The 19808-nt window shown below is 42.7% G+C and overlaps 1 protein-coding gene across 1 annotated transcript; it reads left to right on the top strand.

Moving 5' to 3' along the window:
* Positions 1-3615: 3615 nt before the first annotated feature.
* ASAH1 (N-acylsphingosine amidohydrolase 1) lies at positions 3616-19807 on the top strand. The gene is made up of 14 exons (XM_055794285.1): positions 3616-3773; positions 8780-8826; positions 9017-9107; positions 11199-11285; positions 12114-12192; positions 12557-12631; positions 13448-13493; positions 14926-15070; positions 16272-16326; positions 16533-16614; positions 17204-17335; positions 17606-17729; positions 18287-18343; positions 18995-19807. Exons 1-14 carry the CDS (start codon positions 3696-3698, stop codon positions 19082-19084), a joined length of 1188 nt encoding a protein of 395 aa, XP_055650260.1. The 5' UTR covers positions 3616-3695; the 3' UTR covers positions 19085-19807.
* The last annotated feature ends 1 nt before the right edge of the window (position 19808 follows it).

Genomic DNA, 19808 nt, shown 5'->3' with positions numbered 1-19808 from the left:
TTGGAAAAGATGCATTGTGCATGCTTGGGAGGTCTGACAGAAGTGTGAGCACTGAATTTGCAGGGAGGAAGCCAAAAGCTAGAAATAAATAGATGATTGTTGGCAAATGTTCCTGTCCAAACTGAGGAATTCTTGGATGAAAGCACAGCATAACTGTGGGTTGTACCATCACAGAAAAAGAATGTAATTAATTTTTCCCCAGGGTGCCTCAGTTTGGTCTAGAATTGGAGATTAAGGCTCATGAAGTTGTTCTGGTTGTCGGTACCATGCTGCATGTCCCTCCTCAGATTTCTAAGTAACCTGATGTATGACCAGTGCAACATCATGGACCTGGAAGTGGCCTACTGCCAAAACTATACCCAGAAACACTGGGAAAGAGGCAGTACCACAAGGAGCAGGCTGCAGGCCAGAGGAATTATTTATTGGGCACTTCATCGCAGGTGTCATTGATCCACAAGCATCTGAAGTGAGTGGTGATGGTTGAAGTAGGCTGATGCTACAGTATCTGTTTTTCCTTTCAAGAATATATTGTTTAAATAAGATCCTGTCTGGTAGAACGCACAAAAATGATTACTAGAACACAGATGCAGCTGGAAGCACAACTCGGCAATGCTGGTGGAGAAGGTGCTGAAAGGAGTACTTGGAATCTGAAGAAAAGCCTGAGAATTACCCACGGAAAGGGATTTTCCATTTCATATTTACATTTGTAAATAGGAGAATGCAGGGTGTAGGTGGTGTAAGTTATAGTAAAGGGAAAATGGAATTGAGTCATGTTTGTTACAGAGCTAGGAATAAGTGAAGCAGAATGTAACATTAGAGCAAACAAAATCACACTGTCGTAAGTAGAAGAGGAAGTTGCTGGATTTAGCAAGGGACTGCTAGCCCTGCAGGGAATAAGGATATTGTGGTAGCAATGGGGTTGCCCTCTGCGTTGGGACTAATGATATACTAGATTCTTGCTAAAACATGTCCTGAGATAGTGCAGAAGCAGAGGTCTGGGGAATTCACTGGAATTTTAGTCCCAGGAAAAGGAAAGCAAAGGTATGACGAAACAATGAAGATCAGTACGTGTATTAAAACCATTGCTATAAGGAGTCCATTGGTGTGTTTTCCCACTGAGGTATTCGTGAAGTCATTTTGGTGATACTATGTCCTGGCAGTAGCATTGGCATAAAGAGCTTTACCTGAAACTGAGAGAAAGGGGGGAAAACTGCAGCCTCTACATCTGGAGGAGGGAACAGATCTGGGGAGTGGTAGTACAATACTGGATAGATGAGTATGAGAAAGCAAAAGGGTGGTATGAGGTATTAGGTGTCAGTGACACCAGCTGTCAGGTGGTGTAGTTAATGAGTAAACTGCTTATCTCAAAAACTGCACATCTCAAGAAGTTTTCTTCTCCTGACTTCACTTACGTTTTTGAAAACTGACGGAGGAAACCTAGGCAACAAAATGGAGGACCTAAAGTACTAGTGTGGACCCTGGAGACAAGGCATTCTGACAGGAACACAGCAGAATATCCATAGTTGGCGAATCACTGGTACTGGAGGGTGTTAACTATTCTTTAAACTGAGAATGTCTTTACTGGTGAAAGAGCTAAATCAGAAGGACAAAGAGTCTTCAAAAATTCAAGTTGTGATTGTGTAATATGATGATGGCATAGTTTTGTCTTTGGGGCAGTCAAAAAGTTTTTAATTTTCCAAAGCTGACTTTTTTTTTTTTTTTTTACCATTAAAAATGTCCTAAAGAGAGTAAAGTATCTAAAAGGTCCAGGAATAAAAGCTGAGCAAAAGGGGCTACAGATATTTAGGAAATAACAGGACCGATTTAATCTAGCTATTTCTTACCATAGACCATAACAGCATATTCACATACCCACAAGCTAATACAGAATTACAGTCTTACAGGTGTTTGTTTTCAACCAAAACAAAGTTAAAAAAAAAAATTTACCTGGTCCCTGTAGAAACTGTCTGATTTATTATTTGAGAAAGACACTGCCATGAAAATCTTGAGGGTTCTCCCATTAATGCTGTAATTTTCCCCATTTCCTCAATCCCTTGATAGGTACTGCATCTTCTTCCAGCAGTGCTTAATGCTTTTCTGCCTTGGTCTCTACAGCTCTGTGCAATTCCAAGCTTCAGTTCTGAGGTGATTCCTTCCTACACGCTGCCGCACGCTCTCCCGTTGCCCAAGGCTGTCATGCCTTCAGTGCATTGGGTTTACCCTTCCCTATTTCTCCATTTCTGCAATGCCATACAGCTTTCCAATCAACTGTCTGCCACGGCTGTCCCTTCCTGCCCTCCCAGGTTTTTATAAGAGAGTTAATTGCACAGCCAGTGAAGTAAAGACATTAAAGACTATTGCTTCTTTTCTGTGTGCCTAAAAAACGTGACTTGTCTTGGGCACTGCATCAAGCACAAGGTACAAGCTAAAAGAAACGAGCTGAAATACAGGCGTCCTATGTTTTTAGTATTTATTTGTGCTGCTTCCAACGGCTGTTGATAACGTAATACACTCATCATATGTTCATTTGCTCCCAGTAAAATTGTATGGGTTTGTTGTAAGCTATTTGGAGTACGCACCTTATCCTGCTGCCAGCTTGTACTTTATTATTACAACTTTATTATTACAACAAATACACCACTGAGGTATATAGCAAGTGACAGGCAGCATGCTCAGATGGGTGCGTCGTCGCCCACCCTGTGCTTCCCATCCGCCTGCCCCCAGTCACCTGCTCCCTTACGCAGCAGGATGGAGAAAGGCCTTTCCAGACAAGGTGCGGCCTTGCACCTGGCACTGCCACAAGGCCTGCCTGCAGTCTCCCAAGGGCACAGCGCAATTAAAAATCACAATAGTTACGAAGCGAAAACTGGCGCCACGGGTTTGCTCGTAGTGTTGCCTAAGAGAGGCGATTATACTTCAGATTTCCGTGTGCGGAACTTCCCTCTTCTGGGAGTATGACGGAAAATCAGTTCCTCTCCTTCATTAAAAATAAAAAGGCGGCCCGGGGGGGGCGGTGCAGGGCCCCGGGGGGCGGAGCGGGGCCGGGAGGGCGGTGCGGGGCCCGGGGGGCGGTGCGGGGCCCGGGGGGGCGGTGCGGAGCCGGGAGGGCGGTGCGGGGCCCGGGGGGGCGGTGCGGAGCCGGGAGGGCGGTGCGGAGCCGGGAGGGCGGTGCGGGGCCCGGGGGGGCGGTGCGGAGCCGGGAGGGGCGGTGCGGAGCCGGGAGGGCGGTGCGGGGCCCGGGGGGCGGTGCGGAGCCGGGAGGGCGGTGCGGGGCCCGGGGGGGCGGTGCGGGGCCCGGGGGGGCGGTGCGGAGCCGGGAGGGGCGGTGCGGAGCCGGGAGGGCGGTGCGGGGCCCGGGGGGGCGGTGCGGAGCCGGGAGGGCGGTGCGGGGTCCGGGGGGGCGGTGCGGGGCCCGGGGGGGCGGTGCGGAGCCGGGAGGGCGGTGCGGGGCCCGGGAGGGCGGTGCGGGGCCCGGGGGGGCGGTGCGGAGCCGGGAGGGCGGTGCGGAGCCGGGAGGGGCGGTGCGGAGCCGGGAGGGCGGTGCGGGGCCCGGGGGGGCGGTGCGGGGCCCGGAGGGGCGGTGCGGGGCCCTGCCGCTGGCCGCCGCCTCCCTGCTCCCTGCGCTGACAGGCGGGGCGGTGTCATGTGGGCCGCCGCCCCGGGGAGCGCCGTGCCGAGCCGAGCCAGGAAGGAGGATGGCGAGCTGGGGCTGCGTGCTGCTGCCGCCCGCCGCGCTGCTCGTCGCGGCGCAGCTCGTCTGGGCACCGGACCCGGTGAGCCTGGCGGCGTGAGGGAAGGGGGCAGCGCGGATCGGATCGGCCTCGGCCCGCTCCGGGGGAGGTGGCGGGGTGCGGTGTGGTGCGGGCGGCCCTGCCAGAGGGGCCGGCGGGCCGGGGCTGTGCGGGGAGCCGGGCGCTCCGCGCTGCCCCGTGCAGGAGGCCGGGCGAGCCGGGAGGTCACGTCTGTGACATTGAAGTGGCGTCCCCCAGCCCTCACGGGCCCAGGCACTTGTAAATGGCTCCTCCGGCAGCCGGCGCGGCCACGGCACCGGTTACCAGCCTGGTGTTAATCGGGTGTGTTCTACAAGGCCCTGTTCGTTCCTGCGTTCGGTCCCGCTTACACCTGTAACGTGACTGTCCTAACGCTGCACGCCCGCAGCGGCCGTCGAAGCCGAGGTCGGGAAGCGCTCGCCAGAAGCGCACACGCGTTTGGGTCCCGTTGGTGTGTGCGCTGGAGCTGCCCCCAGGGTGGGCCGTGCGGGTGGGACTGGGCTGTCGGGTTTTCTTGGTTTGGATTTTTTAACTGATAAGTGAAGTATTTAACTTCTGGTGGCATCGTGAGGTGGGTGGGTGTGGGGTGCGTGTTTGGAACAGGCTGGCATCCGTCTCCTGGGCTGGTAAGCAGCTGCTCCTTCTTCCCCGTGTGTTGGCTGTGCCCGAGGCACTCCTCTGGCTCTCCAGGTCCTGCATCTCCTCATCCTCTGTGAAGAGGACAGGTTTTTAACCATCTCCGTATTTCAAAATAGTCTTTTGCAAAATGTTTATAAATATTTGGAGAACATACTACTTCTTGTATTTTTTTGGTGTTTGCTCTAAAGCTTTTCCTAGCAAATTATATGGATTTCAGGAAAAATAGTATAGGTTTGGGGAGAGGGGAGGACTGCAGGAAAGGCTTTAAAGGACTGTGGACATCTGGGTGATCCATGTTCCCTTAGCATCCTGACTACACAGAATTAAGCCCTCTTCTGTGCTCCCAATCCCATTTTTCCTCCCAAGAACAGCTTCCCAATATTATAAGCCAGCTCCAGCTTTAGAACACCGTCAGAATTTTAACAAAAGCTTCCCAGGGTGTGGAGTGGGGTGAAAGTGCCAGCTATCAGCAGAGCCTGTCATTAGAGCTTGATTTTGCATTTGATTGCACTTGGTACATCTTTGCATTTGCACAATATCCACTGGGTGTCCAGCTTGCCGGCTGTGCTGCCGTGTAGCCAGGTATCGGGCTTGGATATTTTACTTTCATTTGAGATGCCGGGATGATGCATCATTTGCTGAAGAATGAGCAAAGATTATTGTCTTCCTATGTACAACTGGTTGGGTTCTATTCGTTAACAAAGTACATAGAAGCTAAATGCCATGAATTACGTCTTAGTGGTGCAGACTGTCAGTGCTTTTAGCCTTCGTTTAGCCCCCCTCAACCACACTGAACTTTCTGTCCAAACTGCAGTTTAAATTGGCTTTGTTCCCATTTCTTCAGTGCTACAAGAGGTGTTCAGAAAGGTGAACGGCACTGGGGCTGCTGCTGCACGACAGAGTGTTGCGTTGGCATCATCCCATAAGGGGAGAAGAGCAGAGAGAAAAATATGTTTGACCACAGAGTTCATGGACCAAAGGATGCTATGTATAACAGATCACTGTGTCTGAAAGAGATTGAATGCTAGATCCTTACACTATGGAATCATATTTCATAGCTCAGAGATATCATTTTATATATTTTTTTTAAATATGAAGCTGAGAAACACCAAATACCAAGGAAGGATGCTAGAGATCGTCCACCTCAAAGCTGTTTTTGAGGGTAATAAAGAAAGTGCTGGCATTCTTTAGACTGGACAAGCTACATTCAGCCTATTTCATGTGAATGAAATCAGGCTAGGTTTTAAAATATTTACTCAGCAGTTGTTAAACCATGCATTAATTTTCTTTACTGCAGTGAATAATAACTTTTATTACTTGATTTTTTTCTCCAGGTAGCAATTAATCCTGAGAGTTCACTAGCTATTTTGTTAGTGTTCTGCTCTAATTTTTTTTTCCTCATTCAGGTGGTCATAACATAAATCTTCTGTGCTTCTTCCATTTTTTCTTATGATTTCTGTCTTTTCCCTATACCGTGCTCTCTTTCTCCTCCACTCTGTTCTCTTTCTTTTACTATTTTGATCCTGTGCTGCTATGCACCCATTTTTGTATCATTACATGCAGATGTGAAAGTCAGCAGTACATCGGGTAATCAAAATATGCAACCTACTGTAACAGGTGATTTAAAAAAAGAAAAGAGTATTTAATCACTAGTCAAGAATACCCGTATTCCTTTTAGGGGGTTCAATGCATGGTTGAAAAGCAAATTTACAGTGATGACCCCCTGTTGGCAGCTAGCTTCTGCTAGCTTTTGCTAGGAGACCAGCTCTGGGTTGTCACGTTGGAAACGCGGGGCCATCCTCTCATGCTGGAAGGCTGCTTCTGCTTCTCTCAGACAGCATTTGTTGTTCTTCCACTATCAAGCCTCTGCAGAGGGGAGGATCTTGCTGACCACAGCAGTAACTTCATAGCTGCTTATTTCAGTCAAGTGATGGGAAGTGCCTGGTGTTTTTTCTGTCGCTGTAAGAAAATTCTTTAGGTGTCTTTTTTTTTTTTTTTTTTTTTTTAACCTTGTCAGAAAGTTTGCAGTTAGTCTTTAGCTGATTGCAAAAGTTTACAATTTTTTTGTTCCTCGTTAGAACTTTGTATAAACAAACAACAAAAAAAGAAACTAAAAATCCCCCACATCTAGTTTTCTGGTTGTCTTGACATCTTTTTAAATTACTGCTTATGTGCCAGCATATGATAGTTTACCTAAAGACACTGTTAAGTCTTGGCTTTCTTCAGATACCTCAGTCAATGCTAGCAGTTTTAGAAGATATATAGTCTGTTTTGGAATTATTGGTTTCTTTAGCTATACATAGGCAGGTGAGAAGTCAAAAATTACTGATGTGTAAGGAGGGAACGTTTTCTCTGTCTCTCTCCCTTAACTCTCCCTTTAACTGTTGTTTTCCTCAGCTTATTTGTAGCTTAGGTTACAAAGGGCTAGGAAGGTAAAAATAGCTTCAAATACAAGATTAAAATCTCAGGAGAGAGCATCAGGAGTGTCACAACATTTAGCACCTGGAACATCACTTAAAATCCTCTGAAATCAGCTTGCATGGTTGCCACTGTTTGCTCTGTGTACACATAGTTGATACTATCAACATAGCAGTTGATATTGACAGATCAACTGAACTTTCATCCATTTCATATAATTTTTTGTTACAGGCTTTTGTGTATCAAGAAGCGTATTTTAACAGCAGGTATTTCCGGAAGGTCCAAATCTGTGCATCCGTTGCAGTAGGGTGTAAATACAATGTCACTTCTGATTTATTTTAGTATTGCAGGATTGAATACAAGACAATGGTATTGGTATTGTTCAGTATTTGCTTGGCTTTGCACAAAGCCTCTGACTTTGGTTGCCTAATTAGTCATATGATAGCCTCCTGTACCCTCCTTGTTTTGAAATTTCCTCATTTTGAAAATTAAATGGCCTCTTGTGTTTGACCTTTTGTTCCAGCTATGCAAAGGCTATAACTGCACTGCAGTGTAATCTATGAAACACATAGCTGCTGGTTGTATACCTTCATCTTGTGTGTAGGGAAACCAAAATTCATCTCATGCCTTCTCCCAGCTATGGGAAACAATACAAAAAGAAAACAAATCCCACTTTAAAATTTCTGTTTCCAGCTGTAAGAAATTATGCCAGTGTTTGAAGTCCATGGCATTGTGTAAGACATTGTGTTTTCTAGATTAATGCGTTAAAAACAGATAATGTGATTAGCCCAAAGAGAACATGGACATTAGTTAGCTTGTTTGTCTCGGGTACATAGCTGCTAGAGCTTGTCTCAGGTTTTACTGGAGTCTGAACGCATTATAAGGACACATTAGTAATCTAATTAGTATAGCCAAATAAATATTGGAAACTGGGGGCAGGGGTGGGGAGGGGGGAAGTGGTGGCAGGATCCCTACATACTTTTGTTTCTGTTCTGTCTCCCAAACACTTGTGCTTTGGGAGCCTTTGTATGGACTCCTGGAAGAGTATGTATGCCTTTCCTTTTTCCTAGTGGGACATGCTGTGCTTTTATGAGCTTACTAATCTGCTCATATAGCTTGGGGACCAGATCTGGTTTGCTCTCAGCTGGCTTGAAGCCCGTGTGGCTAGCAGGCATTTGCTTATGTTTCATTGGGTAAAACATGCAATTATAATTGTGGCAGGTATACGCGTATGTTTATGTACGTATGTGCATGCTTTCTGTAATTGATGGGAAAACACACTTGCATTCACTCTGAGTACACCTAGATACAGTTCTCAAACTGTCATTTCTAACTAGCCATGCTTACAGGAATGAGGGTAACTAGTTATATTCCTGAAATGCGACTCTCATAATATTTAGCACCAGTTCAGCAGCATTTTTCAACACTAAATAAAAAGTCATGCTGTATAGCTCATTCCTCCCGCTGAGTAATTTGCCCAAAGTTCATTGTGCTTTCTCTGCCCCAGCTACACAGCGAAGCTTAACACTGAGCATGATTGTGAAAGACACTATAAAATGAGGTGATGAATTGAATGAATGGTACAAACTGGCCCATACTGAGATTAAAGGTTTCTGACTAAAGAATACGTTTTTGAAGTGCTCTTCATTGAGTCATACAAACCCATTTTTACTCAGTATATTTATTGTAAACTTGTACTTGCCTTGGATGACATTAGGCAAGTTGTCTGAAGGTCTTGTCAGACAGCACGGTGAAGTTGCTGTTTGTCCCCTACCTCTTGTATTCTTCTCTGCACCCTTTCCAAAGTCTCAAGACTTTCTCTTCCTTTATTATCAAATCATCATGAATTGAATTAACTGACTAGTCCTAAAGGTTTAATTCAAACCTAAGTCTGCTAGAATAACAAATTGTTTTAACAAAAGCTAAATAGTAATGTTTCACTGTCTTTACAGTATGGAGAAGAGTGCAGGAGTAAAACATACCCTCCTTCAGGACCAACGTAAGTAATCTGATTCAACTTGCCTAACAAATTACAGAAAGGTAATGATTTGCAAGACTGAACAGCTTTTTATTGTAACTTATTCCTGTTGCAGATCTAGAAAATACTAATTTCAGGTGGGGAGCACCTATTTCGTCAAATGTTTTTTCAAAACCTTCTTTAAATTTGAACTCTGGTACTTATTTTTCAGGTTCAAAGGGAATGTACCCACATATGTCATAAATCTTGATTTACCTCCCAGCAAAAGATGGGATAACTTGATGCACGACAAAAAGACAGAGGTATGAAGTGCAGAGCTTGCTTTGAAGCTCAGCAGGTATAGAACTAGCATGTGGCCTCTTATTTTGAAAAAAGGTTTAGGAAGGAATTCATACCTGTGCTAAAAATTCTCTGAAAGGAGTAATATTTCTGGTTGACTTTTTTTATTATGATACTAGACTAAGATAATTGCTTGAGTAAAACTTTCTTCTGTTCGACACTTGAGCTAGCAGCATCAAAGATGGAGGCACTGATGTTTGGGATGTAGAGGAATAAAAAGCAGTGTGGCATAAAGCAGGCTTTTGTTTATCAGAGTTCCTTAGTCATGAAGCAATACAGAGCAAAGGGGGAGGACTACACCAAAGGGACAGCCTCAGTAAACTGAAGTGAAACCCAGACAGCATCCCTTCTCCTCTGCACATCCCTGCTTCTCTCAAACACAGCATGAGATGATGAAATGGCAAGGGCAAAACGAAGAACTCCCTGCCCTTTTCAGGGATGCTGGCTGCAGCACTGGTGTTTACACAGAAGAAATAATTTTAAAAATACTCAAGCCTATGAAAGTGAGTGTTGATGGGAGTTTTGATCTGCTGGAGGGCAGGAAAGCTCTACAAGGGATCTGGACAGGCTGGACCGATGGGCCAAGGCCAATTGTATGAGGTTCAACAAGGATCAGTGCCAGGTCCTGCACTTGGGTCACAATAACCCCATGCAACACTACAGGTTTGGGATAGAGCAGCTGGAAAACTACCTTGCAGAAAACGAACTGGGGATGTGGGCTGACAGCTGGCCTAATAATGAGCCAGCAGTGTGTCCAGGTGGCCAAGAAGGCCAACAGCATCCTGGCCTGCATCAGAAATGATGTGGCCAGCAGGACAAGGGGTGTGATCATCCCCCTGAACTCAGCACTGGTGAGTCCACACCTCGAATACTGTGTTTGGTTTGGGGCCCCTCACTTCAAGGACATTGAGGTGCTGGAGCACGTCCAAAGGAGGGCAGCAAAGCTGGTGAAGGGTCTAGAGAACAAGTCTGATGAGGAATGGCTGAGGGAACTGGAGAATGTTGTTTAGCCTGGAGGAGACTTGGGAGACCTTATCGCTCTCTACAGCTACCTAAAAGGGGGTTGTAGCAAGTTGGGTGTTGGTCTCTTCTGCCAAGTAGCAAGCGACAGTACAAGAAGAAATGGCCTCAAGTTGCAACAGGGAAGATTTAGATTGGATGTTAGGCAATTTTTTTTCACTAAAAAGGTTATCAAGCATTGGAACAGGCTGCCCAGGGAAACTGGAAAGGTTAAGTCACCATCCCTGGTGGTATTTAAAAGATGTGTAAATGTGGCGCTTAGGGACATGGTTTAGCGATGGACTTGGCAGCGTTAGGTTTATGGTTGGACTCAATGATCTTAGGGGTCTTTTCCAATCTAATGATTCTATGAATATGTTTGAAACTACTTAGAACAGCTCTTCTGACAGTTTCTGAAAATTCAATTTAGTAATGCTTAATTTCTCAAAAATGGCCAGGGATTTTTGCTGTATCCCTGCTGACTTTGACCTGTCAACTCTGAAAGCCAGACAAGTTCTACTTACAGCATAGTATTTATTTTAAAAGTCTCATTTCAGCCAGTGGGTGTTGGAAGCTTCAGGTTGCACCTTAAATTCTGAAGGGTTTTCTCTCTCATGTATTTTGGAGTTAGATCACATGGAGTGGAACTTTATTTTTGGCCATTCACATGTAAAGCATGTACTTTTATTAGTCTTCAAGAACATCAGTGCTTAAGTGAAGAGCTTTTAATTCACATTTTTTAAGATAAAGAGTGCAAAATATTAAAATGCGATCGAAGGAGCAGAAGATGAGGATGGCTTTTTCCTGTAATTTGTTTTCTCTGGTAGAGGGATATACTGGAGCTAATCTAGAAAGTTACTTGAATAAAGCTTGAAGAGTGATCTTTAATGGGAGCTGGGGTTGTTTTTCTACCAAGAACACCACATTTAGCATTTTCTTTAAATATGTATTTTTCCAACAAATGTGTTTTTGAAAAGTATGTGAAGGAGTTCTGTTATTCTAGTAATCATTATTATCAAGATCTTCTATTCAGCAAAAGCCCTTGTTCTTTTTAGCTGAAGACTGTGGTCCAGAATATTAAAGATATAGCAAATACCTTCTTCCCCAGCGGCAAAGTTGTTGACATAGTGGATAACAAAATAGTAAGTATTTTCAGCTTAATTATTTTCTTGCTGTATGCTCAGACTACCAGAATTAGAATGCTACTAAATTTGGCAATTAAGAACTTTACAAGTGATAATTCTTCCTCTTCCAGTACAAAAATGCTGTTTTCAAGAGTTACTCTGAAATTTTGCCTCCTTGCCTAGTCTGAATTATGCAGGGCGGGGGGGTGGTGGAAATCAAGTTTTGAAAAGTGTAATAAATGTCTGATTACAGGGGCAACTTTGACTAGGCGTCATCTTAAAAAAATAGTTTGATTCTGCTTAAAATACTCTTTGGTGTAGAATCAGGACAGGGAAAACAGTATAGCACTAGAGACTGCATAAGGTCAGATCTTTCCCTCATCTTTATTTACAGCAGCCTTAGGTCATGCTGGCCACTCTTCATTTTTATTCTGATGTGCCTGAGTGGGGTTGACATAAAGGTAGCACATACAGGTGGTCATAGCAATGTGTGAAATTTAGGGATTCACTTAAACACTGATGCCAAGCTCAGTTCCAGTTGAGCTCTTAACATAGGAGTCCTGCTTCACTCTGTTCCAGCTGTTGCTGCTCACAATAATTAGGATACTGTGCTAATCTCCATTGCTCACATGTCATATTTTGATAAGTAATAGTTTTTACTTTCCCTAGGAATGTACTTGTCTTCCAAGTGCTCTACAAATATCCTCAAGTTCTACAGACTGGACAGGAATTAAATACTTAATTTAGTAGTTGTGAGAAGGATGTACCTATTGGGGAGAAGTTTGCTTTAAGTAACAAAATAACATATATTTACATGAACAACATAGAAAAAGCTTTTCCTTTCAGGCTCATCTGACCGCCACGCTTCCTTATCCTTTCAATGAAGAACTCCAAGGGATTGCAAATTCATCTGGGATTCCTTTGGGTAATAGTTTCCAACACTTTATTAACATAGTGGAAAAGTAGAAATCCACACTCGTTCAAAATCAGCACGTGTAACAATCTGCAGTATAGTTGTAGTCATCTGTGACTTTAACAAATACATTATTAATTACATGCATAAAGCAATAAAGGCAGAAGGCGGCCAAGGGATTCTGATCCTTCCACTTGCCTTTCAGGAAGCTCTTGATTTTGCTGAACTGGTCATTTCAAAGATCAAATGAGATTAAAACAAAATTTCTTAAGAGAAATAAAGAATGCTGAACTTTGCAGTATGCTTTTTTCTAACTATTTTTTTCTGTTCATAGAAAAAGTTTGAAATTATTGAACTTTGTTTCTTTTTGTTCTAGGGGAAATTGTTATTTTTAACATCTTTTATGAAATCTTTACTGTATGTACATCAATAGTGGCGGAGGATAAAACAGGTAATGCAACCCAGAACAGTATTAACAACTTTCTTTTTGGAGAGGGTCCACCTCAATTACACAAACAGAGTCCTCAACTGCAGGCAAGAAGGTCTAATAGAAAAGACTAAAAACAATGATAATAAAAATAATAAAAAGGTATTTCTTGAGAAGGGAATAAGAGATCATGAGTGTCTTCAGTTAAAAAAGGGGAAAAATACTTTCAGAGATGGCTTGCTTTTGGTTTTGTTGGGGTTTTTTTTTTGGGGGGGGGGGTGTTTTGATGTTGTTTGGGTTTTTTTGATAGGTGGCAATTGTTTTTCTAGGGGAAAGAAACACCAGACACCTGATACCTCCTCAGTGCCATGAGGGATTCTAGTGCATCTGTTTTGCACCTAGTTTCTGCCTATCACATATGTATGGTGCTGGACAAAATGGACAGTCTGTTTTAAGAAAAGAGACTGTTTCATTCTCTTGCTCAGTTCTGCAGCCCTTGTCTGCACCTGTCCAGCTTAGGAAGTTTCTGAGGAATTCTCAGAAGGCTTACAGACACCTCAAAGAGGAAGCTCAAGGTATTACCGTTGCATTAAGACTGAGGCACCTGAGGCTGAGATGGACAGCAGTTGACAAGATTACTTGATTTTGATTATGGCAAAACACTTCTCTGATCCAAAAAAACCCCACCGTATATCTGTGCTTGTGAAAAGGCCAACTAGGCAATGGTATTTTCCCAGCTTACTTTCCCAGCTACTTTTCCTGTTTGCTCATTTCCTGCTTTTCTAAGCTGAAATTTATGTCTCTTTATTTAAAAAATTATATTTATTTATTGTTATGTAGGGAAGCTGTACCATGCCAGAAACTTGGATTTTGGACTCTTTCTTGGGTAAGTACCTAAACTTGTGCCTTTTTTTAAAAAAAAAAAGAAAAAAAACAATAAAAAAACAAACCAAATGAAAAGCTAGCTGAACTTGAAATTTCTATGCTCATCCTTTGAGTCAAATGATGAACTGGATGTTGTCAAGACTGTGACAAGTAATTCTGCATTGTATGTTGTGAAAAAAGGCTAAAACGAACAACAGGATTGTTCTGCAGATTTTATGTCAAGCTACTCTGAGAGTGTCAGGAATGATTTTGTAAAACAATTGTGTTCAGTGTTAATTAGTGTTTTCTCAGCTCGAACCAAAAAACCTCCATGTAACCTTATCTCTGAGGTGCAGTATATTTTGTTCTTTATGTGATGGGACAGAAGCATCAATTTTAGTGTGTGGAATGGGATTGGATTGGAGCCTGGTTTTGAGGTTGTGGGTTTTTTCCACATTATCCCCCTAGCTTCTGTGCTGTGCTTTGCTGACACTTCCCATCATTCGTCATTTCTACTCAGGGGCCAGTGATTTGTATTCCACTGATTTAACATTATCACTCATTTGGATACAAACTCTGTAGTTTGTTGCCCAGCACTGGATTCTCTTTTGGTTCTCATTTCATACCTCATGATCAGGTAGCTCAGTGTTTGCTTTTATTATCCCAGTATATTTTGTAATGTCACTCATCCAGATGACTCTCAGTGCCCAAATGGAATTTAAATATCCATCTTCATTAAAATTATTACCTGCGTATCAAAAATTCAGTTGTTTTCAACTGTGACTCCACCTGTCCCTTGCTTTGGCTTGTAATGAGTTTTTCCCACTTCTCAGAAATACTGGGAACGTGCTTCCTGAAAATCAGGGCAACTTTCAAAGCTGTTCCCAGAACCTGGATTGATTCCAGAGAATGTAATGGTCTGCTAAGTGTTCTTTAGCACCCTCTTGCCTGCAAACTGTTCTGGCTTATTTTACAAACCCAAACTGGGACTTCCCTTTATGCAGAATAAATTCAGTAGTTTGTGGTTTGTTTTCTCCCTTTGAAAAGTAAGAATTTGAGGGAACCAGCTCATTCTGCTGCAGAACAAGCTACACATGCTTTGAGGATACAGTCGGTTTGGTGTCACAGGCAGTACCCTTAGCAGCCTCCCTTTATCGGGAGGAACAGAACAAAGTTACGTGTGCTCAAAACAAACCAGCTGTAATGGTGCTGCTGTTTAATACTGAGCTTTGTGTGAACAAAACTTGGTTCTTTTCACTGACTGCCTGTGTGTTTAGATTTCCTAGTTCTCCCTTACTGCTGCTGCTTAGGTAGCAGCTACTGAGCAGCGGTGTTGGCTGTTGTGAGTAAGGTCAGAGGACAGGCATCACATATGGAAAATCTGCGTGCTGTGAAGGGAAGTTCTAAAAGCTACTGAGAGAGGGAAGTTTTAAATGCAGTGCTGTCTTCTGCAGGTGGGATGTCAAAAATAATTCCTGGACTTTAACTCGGGAACTGAAGCCTCTAGTGGTAAACTTGGACTTCCAGAGAAACAACAAAACTGTATTCAAGTCTACAAATTTTGCAGGATACATAGGCATGGTGTCTGGAGTCAAACCAGTAAGTATGGGGAGGGGGCCTTGTCAATTTGTTAATAATTCTTCAGACTTGCCTTTAAGATGTAAATTTTTCTGCTTTCATCATGTCTTGGGATGTTTTTTAATAAATTACCTCATAATTATTCTGGTACACAGTATAGCTATTTGAAGAAAGGTAAAATAAGACAATGCTGCACTCTTCCTTGTGAAAGGAGATTGCATAAATGAGATATTTATGTTTGGAAAATTCTTAAAAACAATATTGAATTCTGAATACGAACAGGAGTGAATACAAAGTGCTCAAGTGGTTGGAATTTATTGATAGCAAATAGATACTGCTGTGATCCCAGAGGTAAAACGGCATACTTGTGCTATTTTAATTCTTTCTCCAGTCTTTCTTGGAAAATTTCCAAGTCCTATATGGCAAGATTATTTTTTTTTTTAATAGGCACCTGAAATCTGGGGTTTATCTACATCTTAAAAACCAGCAGTACAGAACTATACCAGGGTCTCCAGCTTACCATAACTACTCCTTTTCTACATGCTCTGCCTTTACCCTCTATTATAGGTGGACCTTTTCATAGTAGAGCATTTCTGGTGTAAATCCCTGCACTGTATATTCATTTATTGTTGTCTTCTGGTCAAATAAATTGGAAAGAGTCCATTTTGAAAATGACCCAGTGTAGCTAAATTCTGCTTTCCTCTGAAAGAAACACTCGTTGAAGACGACTGGTATTTGAGTTTGAATTGCGCGTTTAAAGTAGCACGGATTGAATTGTGTACAGCTGCATGCCCATATGAACAGCAATCACTTATCTGGGTGTACTCAGCACTTGGACTTACAGTATCTTATTTCAAACTGGAATAGTATTCAGAGGTCTGAGAAGAACGTTACATACAGCAGGGGAAGGAAAACTGGTAATTCAGTGATGCAAACGAGGACCAAGCGAAAAATGGCGACAGGCTTGGCTTGCTTAGCATAAAAGCATGGTTTGCTGGATTGTTGTGCCAGGTCAGAAAATGATGAATTATCACTTCTACTTACTCAAGCAGTGATAAATTATGTTCTTCACATGGGCTTGATCTTGCAGCCTATTACTCAAAGAGGAAGAGTGACAAACGAGAAATTCAGTTGGCACATAAATTGCAATGCGGCCTCTTGTATATCACTGGTATTAATGGACTGGTGATGGATGAAGGTTGACTTGTTTAATGCTTTTCAGGACTTGTTCACTCTGACAATGAATGAGCGTTTCAGTCTTGATGGTGGTTATGTTGGTGAGTAATGCTCGTTTCTTTCATTATTTCTGCACAAGTTTTCCAAACCTTGACCATACCGGTTACCTTAATAAACAGGCACGCAAATGGTGAAAGGATTCCAGATGAGTAGGATAAAGCACACTTCATTTTAAAGGCTGTGAAAGTTAGAATAGCATGGGTGAACTTTTTGTAAACACATTATTGTAACCAGTGACATTTTGCAGGAATCTTCGAATGGTTTCTCGGTAGAAGAGATGGTATGTGGATGGGCTTTCTTACAAGAACAGTGTTAGAGAATGCTACAAGGTATTCCCCCCTCCTCTACATAGTCTGCTGCTTTAATCTGCTTTGCTTTCAACTGGCATGAATACTGTAGATGTACGCTTAGTGTGTAATGAAACAGATATCTTCCTCGAAGCCTTGACATTAAATAGTTCTGGATTTGCTGGTACTCGGGGCAGGGGGGAGGCATCACACATGATCCCTTAAATTTCCTCAGATTGTTTTCTTGGATTTTCCCCCTGCAATGAACTAATTGCAGAATGGCATCAAAACACATCCATCAGATATTAGTGTATTACAGGAAGTGAACAGCAACAAAGCTGTAGTGCAGTAAATGAATTAGATGGAACATGACAGAGCATGTCATTTTATTCCTATTTTAAATGTAGATAAAGTGCAAAGACCACCTCTCAACACTATATTTTAAGTACAAAGTGAGTGGAGGATCTTTGCTTAAATGTGTTCCCTCATTGTGATACAATCTCCTCATACGTGCATGAAAGGGGAAGAAAGGTGTAACTACCCAAACTTCTCCTGGGTTTGTGAAACTCTTTCTTCAGTACTGGAACCATTTATAGTGTTTAATAGTCCAACACTGCTTTCTTGTCTGCAGTTACCAGGATGCAAAAGACAAACTGGCAAAAACAAGGCTGTTGGCTCCAGCTTACTTTATACTGGGTGGAAAAAATTCTGGAGAAGGATGCGTAATAACTCGTTCCAGGACAGCTACTCTGGATATCTGGGAGTGAGTATGCTTGACCTGACACCTGACTCAGCCTTCCAGAAGAAGACAGGTTCCATCAATACTTACGGCTTGTGTTTCTTGTAACTTTTGTTGTGCAAGTACAATTTAAAATTGTTCTAAATTCTAGAATGTTGTGCAAGCAATTCTTCAGCATCATTGAAAAATACCACAGCAAACCTAAAACTAAATCTGGCTGTACATAGTATATACTATATATGTACTTACTATATATGCAGAGAAGCAAAACACAAATGTGTACCTCTTTTCCAGCCTTGATATCAAGAAAGGCACATGGTACGTGTTAGAAACAAACTATGATCGCTGGAAGCCTCCGCTAATCTTGGATAATCGTAGAGCTCCTGCAATGAAATGCCTGAACCAGACAATGCAAGAGGTAAACATCCTCTGAATACCCCATCTTGCTGTTCTGGAACTCCCAAGTTACAATACTGATCTGTCACAGGCAGGAGCATTCAGGGCATTTGCAGGCACCGATGTCGTGACAGAGGTGGCTGGTTTGTGACAATTTGTCAGTGCTTCTGGTTAATAAAGTACCAGCTGGCTCTTTACGCAGATGTTTTTCAGTTTTAGGCTTTCTCTTCATCAGGGTGGGTTTCCTGCAAGCATGTTCTGTGGCTGCATACGCAGCGGGGTAGACCTGGAGATACTTTGGGAGAGATTTTCAATGTTTCCTGGGCTGTTTTATCACCAGTGAAATTCAAACACACACTGTCAGGCAGCAGATGCTGCTGCTCAAGAGTCCCATGCTGTACTGAGATCTGGTCTGCTCAAGTCTTTGCAACCCATGTTCTTCTGATCTCAAGATGTACGGGTATCATGTATTCTTAAAGCTTTATCTTATTATCTATTGAGCAGTAAAAAAGTTACAGTTCTCAGCATTTACACTAACGGGTTAATGTCCCTTAACATCGATGTATTTTTTTCTTTCAGAACATCTCCCTACCAACAATTTATGATGTTCTTTCCACAAAACCTGTCCTCAATAAGGTAATGCTTCTATTTTTGTGGAAAGTTTAGAGAGAGGGGCAGACCACTTACTACTGTACTTCTAAGGAAGAGGTCACAGGGGGTGTTAGGTGAAAACATGCATGTAAGAACAAAAAGGATTCCACATTACTTTGTAAAAGCAAATGTAACTGCTGGAATAGCTGTTTTCCAAAGGCCCTACAGCTTTAAAACTCTGAGTAGCCTGAGCCCTTTCCTCATAGCTGGCTCCAGCTTGAGGCGGCATTTGCACTACAGACATCTTAAGGAGCCTTCCAACCTGAATTAACCTGTGATACATGCCTTTGTAAGTAGCATGGAACAAACTAATATACCTCATGGTTTAGCCATAGTGCAGGCATGTTCTTGCAACAGAAGATGCTTTAGTCTGAACTTCAGGTTTTGGTGTTTAGGGAAAAAAAAAAAAGACTAAAGGGATGAGAAGAGTTTTTGAATTACAAAGTTTAGTTACCGTATTAAGTGGAAACAGCATTCTTAGCTGAGGACACAAGCTATTCATACTTGCATGTTGTTGACTAAATAAATGCTCATTTCGGTTGAACTGTTCAGCTAGTATCAGAGACAGTTTTTCACTAATTGCTGTAATGAGGCTTTCTCTTTTTTCTTTTTTTATCTTCTCCCATCTGCTGTTAGCTGACTGTGTGCACAACGCTGATGGAGGTGTATCATGGTCATACAGAGACTTACCTGCGGGAATGCCCAGATCCCTGTAGTCCTTGGTAGTCCTGTACCTTTCCTGTGTTGGGAGCTGCTTGTCTGAATTGGAGGTCCTCCAAGAAAAAACTACTTCTGGAAAAAGATTTCCTCAGTCTTAACTCCTTTCTTCAGAAATCTTAACGGCTATATAGAAATGTCAGTGAGCTTCTAACAGTGGAGGACCCTCTCTCACAGTGGACTTTCTTGCTTTCTGATCAGCAGTTCTGCTGATGAGAAATGTATACTGATGAATGTCTTGATTTCAGCCATTTCTGCCAAATGAGTTCAGCAATTAGTTCTAGATCTCTTCAGTCTTGACAGTATTCTTGGTTTGGTTTGTGGGTTTGTTATTTTTCGTTGTTTGGTTGGGTTTTTTTAGATCAAAATACTTCTGAAGTTCACAGGAGTTAAAATGGCACCTACCAAGCCTGTAGAAGAATTGGGTATAAGGTGGCCATCTGGGACGGTACAGTTCTGTTATTCTTTCCTAAGCACTTAAGATGAATTGCTAATGTTCTGGTCCAATATGAGGATATGTTTAAGACTCCCTATTATAAAATAAACTACAAAGTGTCATATCTAGTCATAGAAACAAGGTCTTGGGAAAATACCTAAAACAAGATTTGAGCCAAAAAATGTCTTTTCACTGATTTATAGACCTTTTGCTCAAGCTCTTTCTTGGCCTGTTAACAATTTTTTTTTGTTAAATTTTTCTTTTGTCTCAAAAAAAATAAATACTAATACAATAAAT

Source organism: Falco peregrinus, chromosome 2, assembly GCF_023634155.1.
Source record: "Falco peregrinus isolate bFalPer1 chromosome 2, bFalPer1.pri, whole genome shotgun sequence".
NCBI classification, from domain to species: Eukaryota; Metazoa; Chordata; class Aves; order Falconiformes; family Falconidae; genus Falco; species Falco peregrinus.
This window is presented reverse-complemented; position numbering and strand designations above follow the sequence as displayed.

Coding starts and splice junctions, on each gene's coding strand:
- ASAH1 (XM_055794285.1), top strand. CDS start 3,696: ATGGCGAGCTGGGGCTGCGTGCTGCTGCCGCCCGCCGCGCTGCTCGTC. Junction 3,774..8,779: donor TCGTCTGGGCACCGGACCCG/GTGAGCCTGGCG, acceptor CTGTCTTTACAG/TATGGAGAAGAGTGCAGGAG. Junction 12,632..13,447: donor AGTGGCGGAGGATAAAACAG/GTAATGCAACCC, acceptor ATTGTTATGTAG/GGAAGCTGTACCATGCCAGA.